The sequence below is a fragment of the Oryza glaberrima genome, chromosome 8, assembly GCF_000147395.1.
Source record: "Oryza glaberrima chromosome 8, OglaRS2, whole genome shotgun sequence".
NCBI classification, from domain to species: Eukaryota; Viridiplantae; Streptophyta; class Magnoliopsida; order Poales; family Poaceae; genus Oryza; species Oryza glaberrima.
The window spans coordinates 18,449,386-18,461,795 of record NC_068333.1 but is presented as its reverse complement, the minus strand read 5'-3'; the positions used below and the strand labels follow the sequence as shown (position 1 = coordinate 18,461,795).

The window sequence follows — 12,410 nt, the reverse complement described above, 5'->3', positions numbered from 1 at the left end:
ACTCCTGTTGGCGAACTCCTGAAGGGGTTCGACGAAATGCCGATCAAAACAGAGCAAGCGAGAAAACAGAGCAAGCGAGAAAGCGAGGTTTTATGTTGCAATGAATTTGGCAGCGATTTTCTGATGCATTAGGGAACTTAAATAACAAACATATACACGTCTCCCACCTCTGACTAGATCGTGGCATCCCAAGACTGAGGTGTGCGCCATGCGTTCCTACTAACCAGGCACCCCAGCCATATCTCCCGAGGTGATCGCACCATCCCACGATCGAAGAACATGCAGGGCACACACACTCCCTAGAAAACGGAAAAACGAAACAAACTCCCGCATGAACATAGCATGCGTCAGAGCTATACATGCGCCATGATCCAACAAACTCGGAATCAACCGCTTAGTGGATAACTAGAGCAACAAATAGCCGATGGCACCATGGATTACTTCGACATTCTCCCTCCTAATTCTTGCCGCCATCGCCACTGAGCTCAGCAATGTCGATACCGTTGCACAGCTCCTGGAATCAAACACGGCCGAGTGGCTTCGTCAGTACGTCCGTCAGCTGCTCCTCCGTGCGAACGTAGTTGATGACGATATTCCCGTTCTCCACGCACTCCCGGATGAAACGGTATCGGGTGTCAATGTGCTTGCTCCGGTCATGGAAAACGGGGTTCTTGGTCATTGCAATGATGGACTTGTTGTCCACCTTGATCTCCGGCGCTCCGATCTCCAAGTCGAGCAAGTCACTCAAGAGTCAAGCGAGCCAGACAGCTTGGTAGGCGGCGGCCGTGGCGGCGATGTACTCTGCCTCAAAAAAATTGAGTAAAGCTAGTTCAAGTCCGCCGGTGAACCTGACAAGCTACCACAGCACCATCGGTGGGCTGCGTTATCTGGTGAACACGAGCCCGGACATTGCTCACGCCGTCGGCTACCTTAGCCGGTTCATGGAGGAGCCACACGAGGATCATCTAGCGGCGGTGAAGCATGTGTTGCGGTATATTGCCGGAACACGACACCATGGTGCGCACTGTGCCAGGGGGAAAGGAGGATTGCTGAAGCTGCATGGCTTCAGCGACAGCGACATGGCCGGTGATCTGGACACACGCCGGAGCACGAGCGGCGTTCTCTTCTTCCTCACAACAAGTCTGATCACTTGGCAATCGATGAAACAGAAGGTGGTGGCGCTGTCATCGTGCGAGGCAGAGTACATCGCTACCACGGCCACCGCCTGCCAAGCTGTCTGGCTTGCTCGACTCTTGAGTGACTTGCTCGACTCGGAGATCGGAGCGCCGGAGATCAAGGTTGACAACAAGTCCAGCATTGCAATGACCAAGAACCCCGTTTTCCATGACCGGAGTAAGCACATTGACACCCGATACCATTTCATCCGGGAGTGCGTGGAGAACGGGAAGATCGTCATCAACTACGTTCGCACGGAGGAGCAACTGAAGAACGTACTGACGAAGCCACTCAGCCGTGTTTGATTCCAGGAGCTATGCAACGGTATTGGCATTGCTGAGCTCAGTGGCGACGGCGGCAAGAATTAGGGGGGAGAATGTCGAAGTAATCCATGGCGCCATCGGCTATTTGCTGCTCTAGTTATCCACTAAGCGCTTGATTCTGAGTTTGTTGGATCATGGTCTCATGGCGCATGTATAGCTCTGACGCATGTTGTGTTCATGAAGGAGTTTGTTTCGTTTTTCTGTTTTCTAGGGAGTGCGTGTGCCCTGCATGTTCTTTGATCGTGGGATGGCGCGATCACCTCAGGAGACATGGCTGGGGCGTCGGGTTAGTAGGAACGCATGGCGCACACCTCGGTCGTGTGATGGCACGATGCCGATTCCTTGAGCGTGGGATCCTCGCCAGCAACCGCTGATCCTGGTCGCGGATGCGCATGAAGCCGTCGTTCACTAGGGACTCGCAGCCGTTCTTGTTGAGCTGGCCGACGCTGATGAGGTTGGCGGTGAGGCGTGGGATGAAGTAGACCCCGGTCAGCCTGCGATGTTCGCCGTTCTTGTAGGTGAAGAGGATCGTGCCGCAGCCTGCGATCGTGACGACAGAGCCGTCGCCGAACTTGGCGAAGCCGGTCACCGCTGTGTCGAGCTCGGAGAAGACGGAGCGGACTCCGGTCATGTGGTTCGTGGCGCCGGTGTCAAGGTACCACAAATCAGCGGGATCAGGGTCGTCATCGAGATCAGTGGGATCAGGGTTGTCATCGAGATGCGCCAGCACCTTCGCCTCCTCCAGGAACGCTGCTGTGATTTCCGATGCGGGTTTGGCTGGCGAGCGTCGCCGCTCAACCAGACACGTGCGCGCCATGAGCAGCGTCGGCTCATCGTCGTCCTCCGCTGCAATGTGGGCCTCAGCCTTCTTGGCCTTTGAGCGGTAATCCTTGGCCTAGTGGCCCATTTTGCCGCAATTGCGACACTTGTCGCCAGGGTGTTCCTGGCCGCGCACGCAACCGCGCCGATTCCCGCGTTTCTTGCCGCCGTTGTTCGTGGCCGCGCTGGGTGCGGTGCCGCTGCTCTCACCACTCTGCTCGCGGTGCTTGAGCCATGCTAGCCACTGCTCCTCCGTGAGCATGAGATGGCCGCCGCTGTCGACGATCTCCTTTGGCTTGGCCTTGCGTTTCTCGGCGGTGCGGAGTCGGCCGGTGACCTCCTCTATGGACAGGTCGCTGACGTCGAGGAGCGTCTCGATCGAGATGGCTATCTGTGAGAGATGCTTAGGGACAACGTTTAGCAGCTTGTTGACAACATCTACCTCGGGGAGATCGCCTCCGAGAGTGCGAATGCTGTTTGTGATTCCGGTGAGGCGCATGGAGAAGTCGTCAATGTTCTCGTCATCCTTGAACCATGCATCGGCAAACTCCTGGCGAAGTAGCTGCTCATTCGCCTCACATATGCGCCGAGTGCCGACGCAGACTGTCTTGATCGCCTCCCACGCAGACTGCGCCGTGCGCTTGGTGGAGAGGGAGCGGAGCATCTCCGCCGGCACCACACGCAGGATCACGGCCAGCGCCAGCCGATCATCGCGGTACTCGGTCTCCTCGTCTTCGTACGGTTCCATGGCATGCCAGAGCCCCTGAGCATGCAAATTCACGGTCATGAGGAGCGCTCTTTCCTCGTAGTTGGTCCTCGTCAGAACCGAGTAGTGAACGGCGACGCTCGACTCCCTGACGATGCGCGGCTGAGCAGCCAAGGGCTGTCGCTCGCCACGCCCGCGCCCACGGCGCGGCGGGGACTCAGCAGGACAACGGCGTGGCGGGGTACGCGACGGGCGAGAAAGAGGAGAGCGCGAGCCTGGTAGCGTCGAAACGTGTGGAGGTATGCGAGAATGATGTGGCAGTGAACGCTCCGCCATGGCACTAGCGAGCCAACGAGGCTCTGATACCAGTTGTTGGCAAACTCCCGAAGGTGTTCGATGAAATGCCGATCAAAATAGAGCAAGCGAGAAAGCGAGGTTTTGTGTTGTGATGAACTTGGCAGCGATTTTCAGATGCATTAGGAAACTTAAATAACAAACATACACACGTCTCCCACCTCTGACTGGATCGTGCCATCCCACGACCGAGGTGTGCACCATGCGTTCCTACTAACCCGGCGCCCTAGCCATGTCTCCCGAGGTGATCGCGCCATCCCACGATCGAAGAACATGCAGGGCACACGCACTCCCAAGAAAACGGAAAAACGAAACAAACTCCCGCATGAACACAGCATGCGTTTGAGCTATACATGCGCCATGATCCAACAAACTCGGAATCAAGCGCTTAGTGGATAACTAGAGCAGCAAATAGCCGATGGCGCCATGGATTACTTCGACAACTACTAGATAAACAATTTTTGTAAATTGATATGTCCATTTCACCAAACATATGAGTCAAAATTTTGCCCTCAAACATCGGCCCGTGAAAATCCATCTTTCCAGACGGACCGACCGTCTACCTGCGAAAACCTCGTGTGAAAATCGATGATTTTCGTAAATCTCTACTTGTAGACGACGCTTGTGTCCACCTGCACAGAGCAATTTTGGCCATCTGCGAAAATCCTTTTTATCTTTCTCCAGCGCTCTACCGCATCAAACCGGCCTACTCCACCTCCTATAGCTACCGCGTGGAGGCACGAACGCACGCATGCATGCGACGGCGATGCCTCGCCGGCGAGGACGAACCATAGCTGGAGAGGCGTGGATGATCAGTACGAACCAGTACGTCTCAAAATTTGCCTCTCCATCGATCAAAACGTACGTTGCACTTTCTATGGAGGCAAGGGCGGATCCAGCAATAAAAAGTTGAGAGACTAAACTTATTGAGTACACCGGTATAAACACATAATATTAGTATTAAACTATACTAAAATGCTATTAACACACCCTATTTTATCAACCTTGGTAAAAAAAATTGAAGGGGGGCTCAGGGGTATCCATGGGTTCGGTGGGTGTAGGGGGAACTTGGGTCCCCCCTGCACCCACGTTGGATCCGCCCCTGTATGGAGGAGTACCTGCCTAGCTAGCCGTCCTAGCTACGGTCGATCCATTGGTCGTCGTCGTCCTCTCTTTCACTCTGTTTGCTTGATTCTCTATAGCTGTTGCAGAAAGCAGTAGAAACTAAGGCTGTGTTCGTTGGAGAGGGTTGGGAACCCATATCCTGTGCACGGAAAACTGAGCGGTGCATTAACACGTGATTAATTAAGTATTAACTTTTTTTAGAAAAAATGGAACAATATGAAACTTTTTTAAAAAACACACCGCTTAGCAGTTTGAAAAGCATGCGCGCGAAAAACGAGAGGAGGGAGTTGAGAACTAGGGTAAGCGAATGCAGCAGTAGCTTTTCAAGAGCTACGTCCTCCTCTCTCCATCTCACAGAAAATGCATTTGACTGTTTATTTTATTTTAAAATTTTATAAAAAAATATTAGTCGCACGTTAAGTACTATTTATGTTTTATAATTTAATAACAATAGAAATAATAATCTTAAAAGATTTAAAAAATACGAAGAGTCAAAGGTTAAAATGAAAAACCAAAAATATACACTTTTTACGGTACGCGGATTGGAAAGGCAGGCAGGCAGCGTGGTCGGCAGCTTGCAGCTGCTGCTACTCCGGCCGGCCGGCCGACCGGGTCACCGACATAAGATATATATCATTGTCAAATCTTTTAATTACTCCTTGATTGGCTAGAGAAAAATATATACGTGGAAGAACACAGGAATTTCTTTTTGGAATATAAGCAAAGTGCTCGTCGTCTGTCTCAAATTAATTGGTGTATGTAACTCAATACTAGTCAATACGATATTATAGTCATAGGCCTCAAGTTTAAATATGGAATGCCAAATAACCACATACTATGAAATGAAAAAAAATTGCAGCTCACTTTCATGTTAAGGCCCAAGAGGAAGCCTCATGCTAGGACTATGCATTTCCTGATTAGTAATTAATTAAGTTTTTAGGTTTTACTTAATGGTGCAGATAACTCAATAAATTTTTTTTAGCTAAGTCAAATTCAAGATTATAAGCTAAAACAAAATCAAGGAATTATAGAAGAGTGTTGAGTAAAGAGTAATGGAGAAGAGATAGATTTGCTAAAAAGATATATATGGGCATTCGCAACCTGTGGGTTTTTATAATGTCCCTAAGTTTCTATTGGATTTGGACTTAAATTAATCTGCATATATAATAGGACTGTTTTGTCATCACCAAGCTGGTAATTGGATATGATACTGTAATACCCATTTGAACACATCATTCATTATTATTAGTACCATAAACTTTTTCATAATACACAAAGAATGGAATTGCCGACGTACGGCTTAAGTACATACTTGTAAAATTGGTTAGTAGAGGATATCAATTTTAATTCATGGTATGAGAAATGAAATTATTTGTGAGCTGTTAATACCTCTGATTGTAACCAAGGATTTCTGGCTGAGTTCTTTGCTTGAGGTTCCCAACTCACATCTTTGTATTCCATGCACACGCTTCCCAAATTATTAAATGGCAGGTGTGTTTTTTTAAAAAAAAATTCTATATGAAAGTTGCTTTAAAAAATATGTTAATCCATTTCTTTAAAAAAGTTAGCCAGTACCTAATGAATTATATGCTAATGAGTTGTTCTGTTTTACGTGCGTGAGGGATTAGTTCCCAACTTCAACATCCGAACACAGTCGATAAGGTAGAGAGAGAGGAGAGGGGGACCAACTTAAAAACTATGAGAAATTTTGGAAGCCAAATGATCTGAAAAATAACTCAATGGTAGGGAATGGAGGAGGGAAATGGTCCCAAATGGAGAGCATGGCAGTGCCAGCTGTCGGACCCTAGTGACATGCACAAGAAAAATGGTGCGCCTATTGGCGCACCACGCACCTCGCACCTACTATTTGGATATGTAGTGTGATGCATTTTAACAATGTTTTCATTCTCATTTTTCGGTATTCAATAGTAGTTGTGGTATATTTCCCTTGCTCTTTTTTTAAGTTAATCTTCTTTTACTTTTGACTGAGAAATATAATATACTCCTGAAAAAAGAGGCGAGCATGCTAGTTAGCCTCTGTGTATATGCGTCTCTATATAGTGCATTTGAACGATATTTTAATTCCTGATTTTGGTGCAATATGTCATGCTTATAGTTTTTCAATAATAAAAATAAAGTCACAACAAATAACACATAATTTTTTACAATACATGTATGGTTAGATATTATGTCAAAATTCAACGGCGTCGTCTATTTAGAAAATAGAGGGTGTGATATTTATGCGAAGATTTATAGGATTATAGATTAAATAATTTTGGTTGCATGTTCGATAATACGAGCTTATAAAGAACTGGTTTGACAAGCCTGTGTTAAACCATGCATGTAAAACGTTCAGTAGGCTCATAAATCAAAAATTACGTTTTAACCATATATATTTTTTTAAAGCACATATAGAGTCACGATTATGATTATTTATTGAAAATATTAAATTTCAAATCAAGTAAATAAATGGCACATCTATCCCTACCTCACTTTGGGCTTTTGACCCACTTCGTTTTTTCCCATGCCAGCAAAGCTCAAAGAGCTCATCTAGAAATCACCGATGTGAAAATGTCAAAATAATAATAATAATAATAATAATAATAATAATAATAATAATAATAATAATAATAATAATCTTATCCTCGATCCCCTTTGTACGAGTCGTCGGTGCAATGGATTTTCACCACCATCATTGATTTCCAATCGGACGGCTACGGAAGCCAATCATTCTCGCTGCACCACCATCATTGATTTATAATCGCACGGCTACGGAAGGGCTGCAAATACGTGGCTGGTTCTCGATCCTAGAATCCAAACTGAGTTCTAATTGTGGTGCCACGTGGCCCAATAAAAAGGTAGGGCTGTAACCCTGAAATGGTATATAAGATAAGGAGCTAAGCATGTCACTACTGCACACATGAAAACATGATTATTTTGGGTTAGTTTAGTTTGTTTCCCTAATGGAAACTTGATAAAATATATTATGCCTAAATTTTGGTGATGTATCGAATCCAATACTTCATTAATTCTATTATATACTAAAGTTTTTTAAACTTCCTATGAACGATCCTACGTTAACATGTAGCACCTAAAAACGTTCTTAAACTGTCACGTGGCACTCTAATAAATTAGAAAAAATATGAGAAAAAAGAAAATATCTCACTTTTTATTTTTCACTAAATAGGTGTATCCATTATTTTGAGCCATTAGATTTAAGTTTCAAGAAATCTCTAATCCATCCCCTCCTCTCATAATGGACACGTGCCTGCCTCTGGTTCTCCGCACGCAACTATTGCCCTATCTTTCCTTATTTTTTTTCTCTAAGATAGTTAAGGTACACACCATAATCCTTTCAAGCAACATAATTAAAAATACACCTTATTTTACACCCGCTATAACACACTATTAGATATCTAAGCAACTTAATTTCTCTCTAATGCATACATTGTAGAATTGATCTTGATAATTTTATAAATAAACATTTTTTAAAGGATTACCAATATCGGTTGTCAAATAATATTTTAGGTAATTAAAAGTCACCTATAATTAAAAATTTAGACAGATGCCTACACATCTGAACTAGAGGGGAAGGGTAGCTTGATGATACACATAATACATTTATTAATAAATTCTTATAAGATTTCATAAGACGAAAAGGTCTATAAGCCCGTTTTAAGAAACATCTGACTTAATTACAAATTTGAAATTAATTTGCTAGGTATGTTTAATTTTAGAACAAACAAATACACATTCCCGTGCGTTTGCGCGGGTTACATTACTAGTTTTTTTTTTAAAAAAAGAAGATAGAGCTGTAGAAAGAGAGGTTGGGAAAGTTGAGAAGAACACAACCTGAGAAGAGATAGAGCTGTAACACAACCTGAGTATCAAACAGACCCTATAAGCTTCCAAACTGGATGCTCCATGGCCTGAACTCTCGAAACCGTCCAGTACACTTTTTACATCCCTAAACCGGACTGGTTTCTCTTACGTGGCTCCCTTTACATTACAGCGTAATCAAGCGTCATTATACTATCTGTCCCAAGCTGCAACTGCAAGCTAGCACAAAGATGAGGCCGACAGAGAGGAGCTAGAGGCTCGATATATCGGCCGACGCGAAGCTCCAGTGCCGTACACGATCTGAGTTGAGGAGCCCTAGCTAGCTCATGCTTAGCTTAGCCGTCTCTCACTCTCTCTTTCTCTCTCGACCACCACTACCACTAGTACCCGACAACCGGTGCGAATGCGAAAAGGCCACACTTGGGGAAGAAAGAAAAAAGCTATCCATTCCATGTTGCGCAGTGCGCAGGTCGACTCGACACACCCATCAGTTTAAACCCCCCCCTTCTTCCCTTTGACTGATGAAAAGCTAGAACAGCTGCTGCTGCGAGTTGTAGTAGTAGTAGAAGAAGAAAAAGCAAGAAAAGGTTGTTGCATAGATCGATCCATCGATGCGCACGATCGAGTTTATTAATTAGCTCAACGAAAGAAGAAGCATCAGCAAGAAGAGCCAAGAACTCGATCGATCCAAGAAGGTAATTGATCAGCTGATTGGTTGGTTTGGTTGTTGTGGTGGAGATGTGGGAAGCTGTAGGCGGCGGCGACGGCACGGCTCTCCTGCCGTGGCCCGGCTCGGCCGCGGCCGCGACCACCTCCGGCGCCGCCGCGCCGCTCTACATGTCCCCGGCAGCAGCGGCAGCGGCGCCCTTCGCCGCCGGCGAGCAGCTGCCGGTGGAGCAGCCCTTCTACTTCGACGGAGGCGGAGGCGTGGCGGGGCATAATCACCATCCTCATCATCATCAGTACGGGATGGAGGCGCCGCCGCCGATGACGATGATGCAGATGGGCGGTGGGGGTTCGTCGTCGTCGAGGATGGTGGTGTCCGGGCTGCTCGGGACGCTGCAGGCGGAGCTCGGGAGGATGACGGCGAAGGAGATCATGGACGCCAAGGCGCTGGCGGCGTCGCGCAGCCACAGCGAGGCCGAGCGCCGCCGCCGCCAGCGCATCAACGGCCACCTCGCCAGGCTCCGCAGCCTCCTCCCCAACACCACCAAGGTCAGGCGATCTCCTCCATGAATACATGATTATTTCTCACATATTACTACATGTGCAGCTTCTCACAATCTCACAGTGCACTAATCGAATTAATTAATTAACTAACCAAACCTTCCTTCTTCCCCTATGGATGATGATCATCAGTTCGACATGCTCATGTCCAAACCCTAACCAAGCTGGGATGCATGGTTTTGATGCACAATCGATTCAGATTATCAGAAGATCTAGATATATATACTACTGATTATAACAAGTCAAAAATATATAATCGATGATCGAAGTAATTAAATAGACCAATTAAAAACTTAATTGAGAAGTGGTACGAGCAAAGGAGAAGTCAGATCTAGTAGCTTAGTAGCTGCCTATTAGCTTAGGTAGCTTCTTGGGGAGGCAACTCTACATGTACTTACTTAGGTCTTGCAACAAAACTAACCCACATAGCATGATTACATGCTTGAATCAAAGGAACCATGCATGTTCTTTCCTATCTTAATTTGCCTTTTGATCCATCTCATGTACTGTGTTCAATTATTTTCCCCAAGGCAATTATATTGTCACACCATATATGATGACCCTCTCACAAACACAAAACTTAAGCTACCTATTCACTCTCTCTTTTCAAAGGAACTCAACATTGATCATCATACAGAAAACAACCTTGTTTTCATGGTACATAATTTTGTAAAATCCATGCGTTTTAGATCAAAGATTAATCATCATAAAAAACACAACAATTTTAATTGTAAATAATTGTGTAAAGTTAGATCAAAGATTTCATTGTACAGAAAACACGACAATTTCAATTATATTATATTTAGTTCCGTAAATTCATACGTTCCAATCAAACAATGTCCATATTTTCATAATGGTAAGTAACCTAAGCCAAAACCTAAGGGGGGCAAGAGACAAGGTGTGGTGGGCATAGGAGTACCAAAGCCAAAAGCTAAGCTCCAATGTAGAGATCACCCAGTAGTATAGATATAGAGCATTTGCATGCTGATACACTGACATGGACAAGAAGAAAAAATAAAGGAAGGAATTTGTGCAGAGATCAGTTTGGCGCATGCAGATGCAGCAGAGAAGCCTTTGGATTCGTCGGGGCGAGTGCTCTCGCTCTCGCCGCGCGCGGCGCGGCGCGACAAGCGCGCACGCCCGTGCCAGAGCGCGCTCCCCAAAAGGCGATCCAGAGCGCCGCGCCGTGCGCGCGCGCATGCAAAGGCTGCGCCACGCCACGCCACGCCACGCCGCGCCACGGCCCCCGCGATTTTTGTAGCTTTTCCTCCATCCTCGCATGCACCTCCTCCACTACTACTACTCAGCTTCCCCGTCTCTTCTCCCTCCTCTCCTTCCTACCTAGCTACCTCCACTACACTTAGCTAGTGCCAGCCACTGCACGCTGTGTTCTGCAGCATGCGCCCAAAGCTTGAGACCTCTCTAATGATGGCGCGAGCTGAGCTGACGGATCGAGCACTGATTGGTGTTTGTGTGTTTTGTGGTGTTTGCAGACGGACAAGGCGTCGCTGCTGGCGGAGGTGATCGAGCACGTCAAGGAGCTGAAGCGGCAGACGTCGGCGATGATGGAGGACGGCGCCGCGGGAGGGGAGGCGGCGGCGGCGCCGGTGGTGCTGCTGCCGACGGAGGACGACGAGCTGGAGGTGGACGCGGCGGCGGACGAGGGAGGGAGGCTCGTGGCGAGGGCCTCGCTGTGCTGCGAGGACCGCGCCGACCTCATCCCGGGCATCGCCCGCGCGCTCGCCGCGCTCCGGCTGCGCGCCCGCCGCGCCGAGATCGCCACGCTCGGCGGCCGCGTCCGCAGCGTCCTCCTCATCGCCGCCGTCGAGGAGGAAGATCCAGACGAGGCCGGGAACGACGACGATGGCGAACACGGCTACGGCGTTGCCGCCTCGCACCGGAGGCACGAGCTCGTCGCGTCGATCCACGAGGCGCTGCGCGGCGTCATGAACCGCAAGGCGGCGAGCAGCGACACCTCCTCTTCTGGCGCCGGCGGCGGTGGTGGGAGCATCAAGAGGCAGCGGATGATCAGTGCACATGATCAGCAAGGTTCCTTCAATTCTAGTGGCTGGTAAAAACTCAAGTCGATCATCGATCCATCCATTAATTCCTGCAGCCTCATCAGAAGTAGCATGAAATATCCATGCTCTTGCTTATGCAACTCAACTTATATTAGTATAGTTATAAAGCTATATATAGCCGACTTAAAAAAAAACTTAGAGTTTGGATCTTCTTTTTGGTGTTATGGTGTGTGCATGAGGGAAATCAAAATTAAAGGAAGGAGAAAATTTGAAACATGGGATTTCCAAGGTAGAGGGAGAGTTTTATGTATCCCTTATATATATATATGTTTTTATTTGTTTGGATGTTACTTAATTTTGTTGCATATGTGTTGGGTGCTTTGAGAGGTTTTTACTAGTACTAAACCTTTCGGTGCACAATGGGGTGATAGATATATGTATGGGTGTACACATGTATAATCGATCTCGGCCGGGATACAATCGAAGTGGAATTGGAGGGGCTAGTTTAAATTCTTCATGTGTTTTATCTGTGTCTAGCTTAAAAAGTATCTTATGAATTAATCATGCTCATGAGAAAGAGAAATACATTGTGTTGTTGTTTAACTCTGGTGACATTTATGTACTACTCTGATGCTGAGATCATGAGTATTATTTTGGGATGTCAGAGCCATTCTCCCCATTGTGATAATCTTAATGCATGCATGTGGAGGATTTATGGAGCACATTCTACAATCTACAGCTTCCATAGGTTCCCAAAGATAGTAGCTTTACTAGCTCTACAACTGATGAGGTGGTACTTGCATATTTTATCACATATGA

General features: G+C 46.9%; 2 protein-coding genes across 2 annotated transcripts; both read left to right on the top strand.

Annotated features, from left to right (window-relative positions):
- Nucleotides 1-794: 794 nt before the first annotated feature.
- Nucleotides 795-1,481, top strand: LOC127783095 (secreted RxLR effector protein 161-like). Its single transcript, XM_052310356.1, has one exon. The coding sequence runs from the start codon at nucleotides 795-797 to the stop codon at nucleotides 1,479-1,481; it is 687 nt and encodes a 228-aa protein (XP_052166316.1).
- A 7,167-nt stretch (nucleotides 1,482-8,648) lies between these two features.
- LOC127781370 (transcription factor bHLH30-like) lies at nucleotides 8,649-12,106 on the top strand. Its single transcript, XM_052308317.1, has 2 exons — nucleotides 8,649-9,558; nucleotides 11,064-12,106. The coding sequence occupies exons 1-2, from the start codon at nucleotides 9,082-9,084 to the stop codon at nucleotides 11,643-11,645; spliced, it is 1,059 nt and encodes a 352-aa protein (XP_052164277.1). The 5' UTR covers nucleotides 8,649-9,081; the 3' UTR covers nucleotides 11,646-12,106.
- The last annotated feature ends 304 nt before the right edge of the window (nucleotides 12,107-12,410 follow it).

Coding starts and splice junctions, on each gene's coding strand:
- LOC127781370 (XM_052308317.1), top strand. CDS start 9,082: ATGTGGGAAGCTGTAGGCGGCGGCGACGGCACGGCTCTCCTGCCGTGG. Junction 9,559..11,063: donor TCCTCCCCAACACCACCAAG/GTCAGGCGATCT, acceptor TGGTGTTTGCAG/ACGGACAAGGCGTCGCTGCT.
- LOC127783095 (XM_052310356.1), top strand. CDS start 795: ATGTACTCTGCCTCAAAAAAATTGAGTAAAGCTAGTTCAAGTCCGCCG.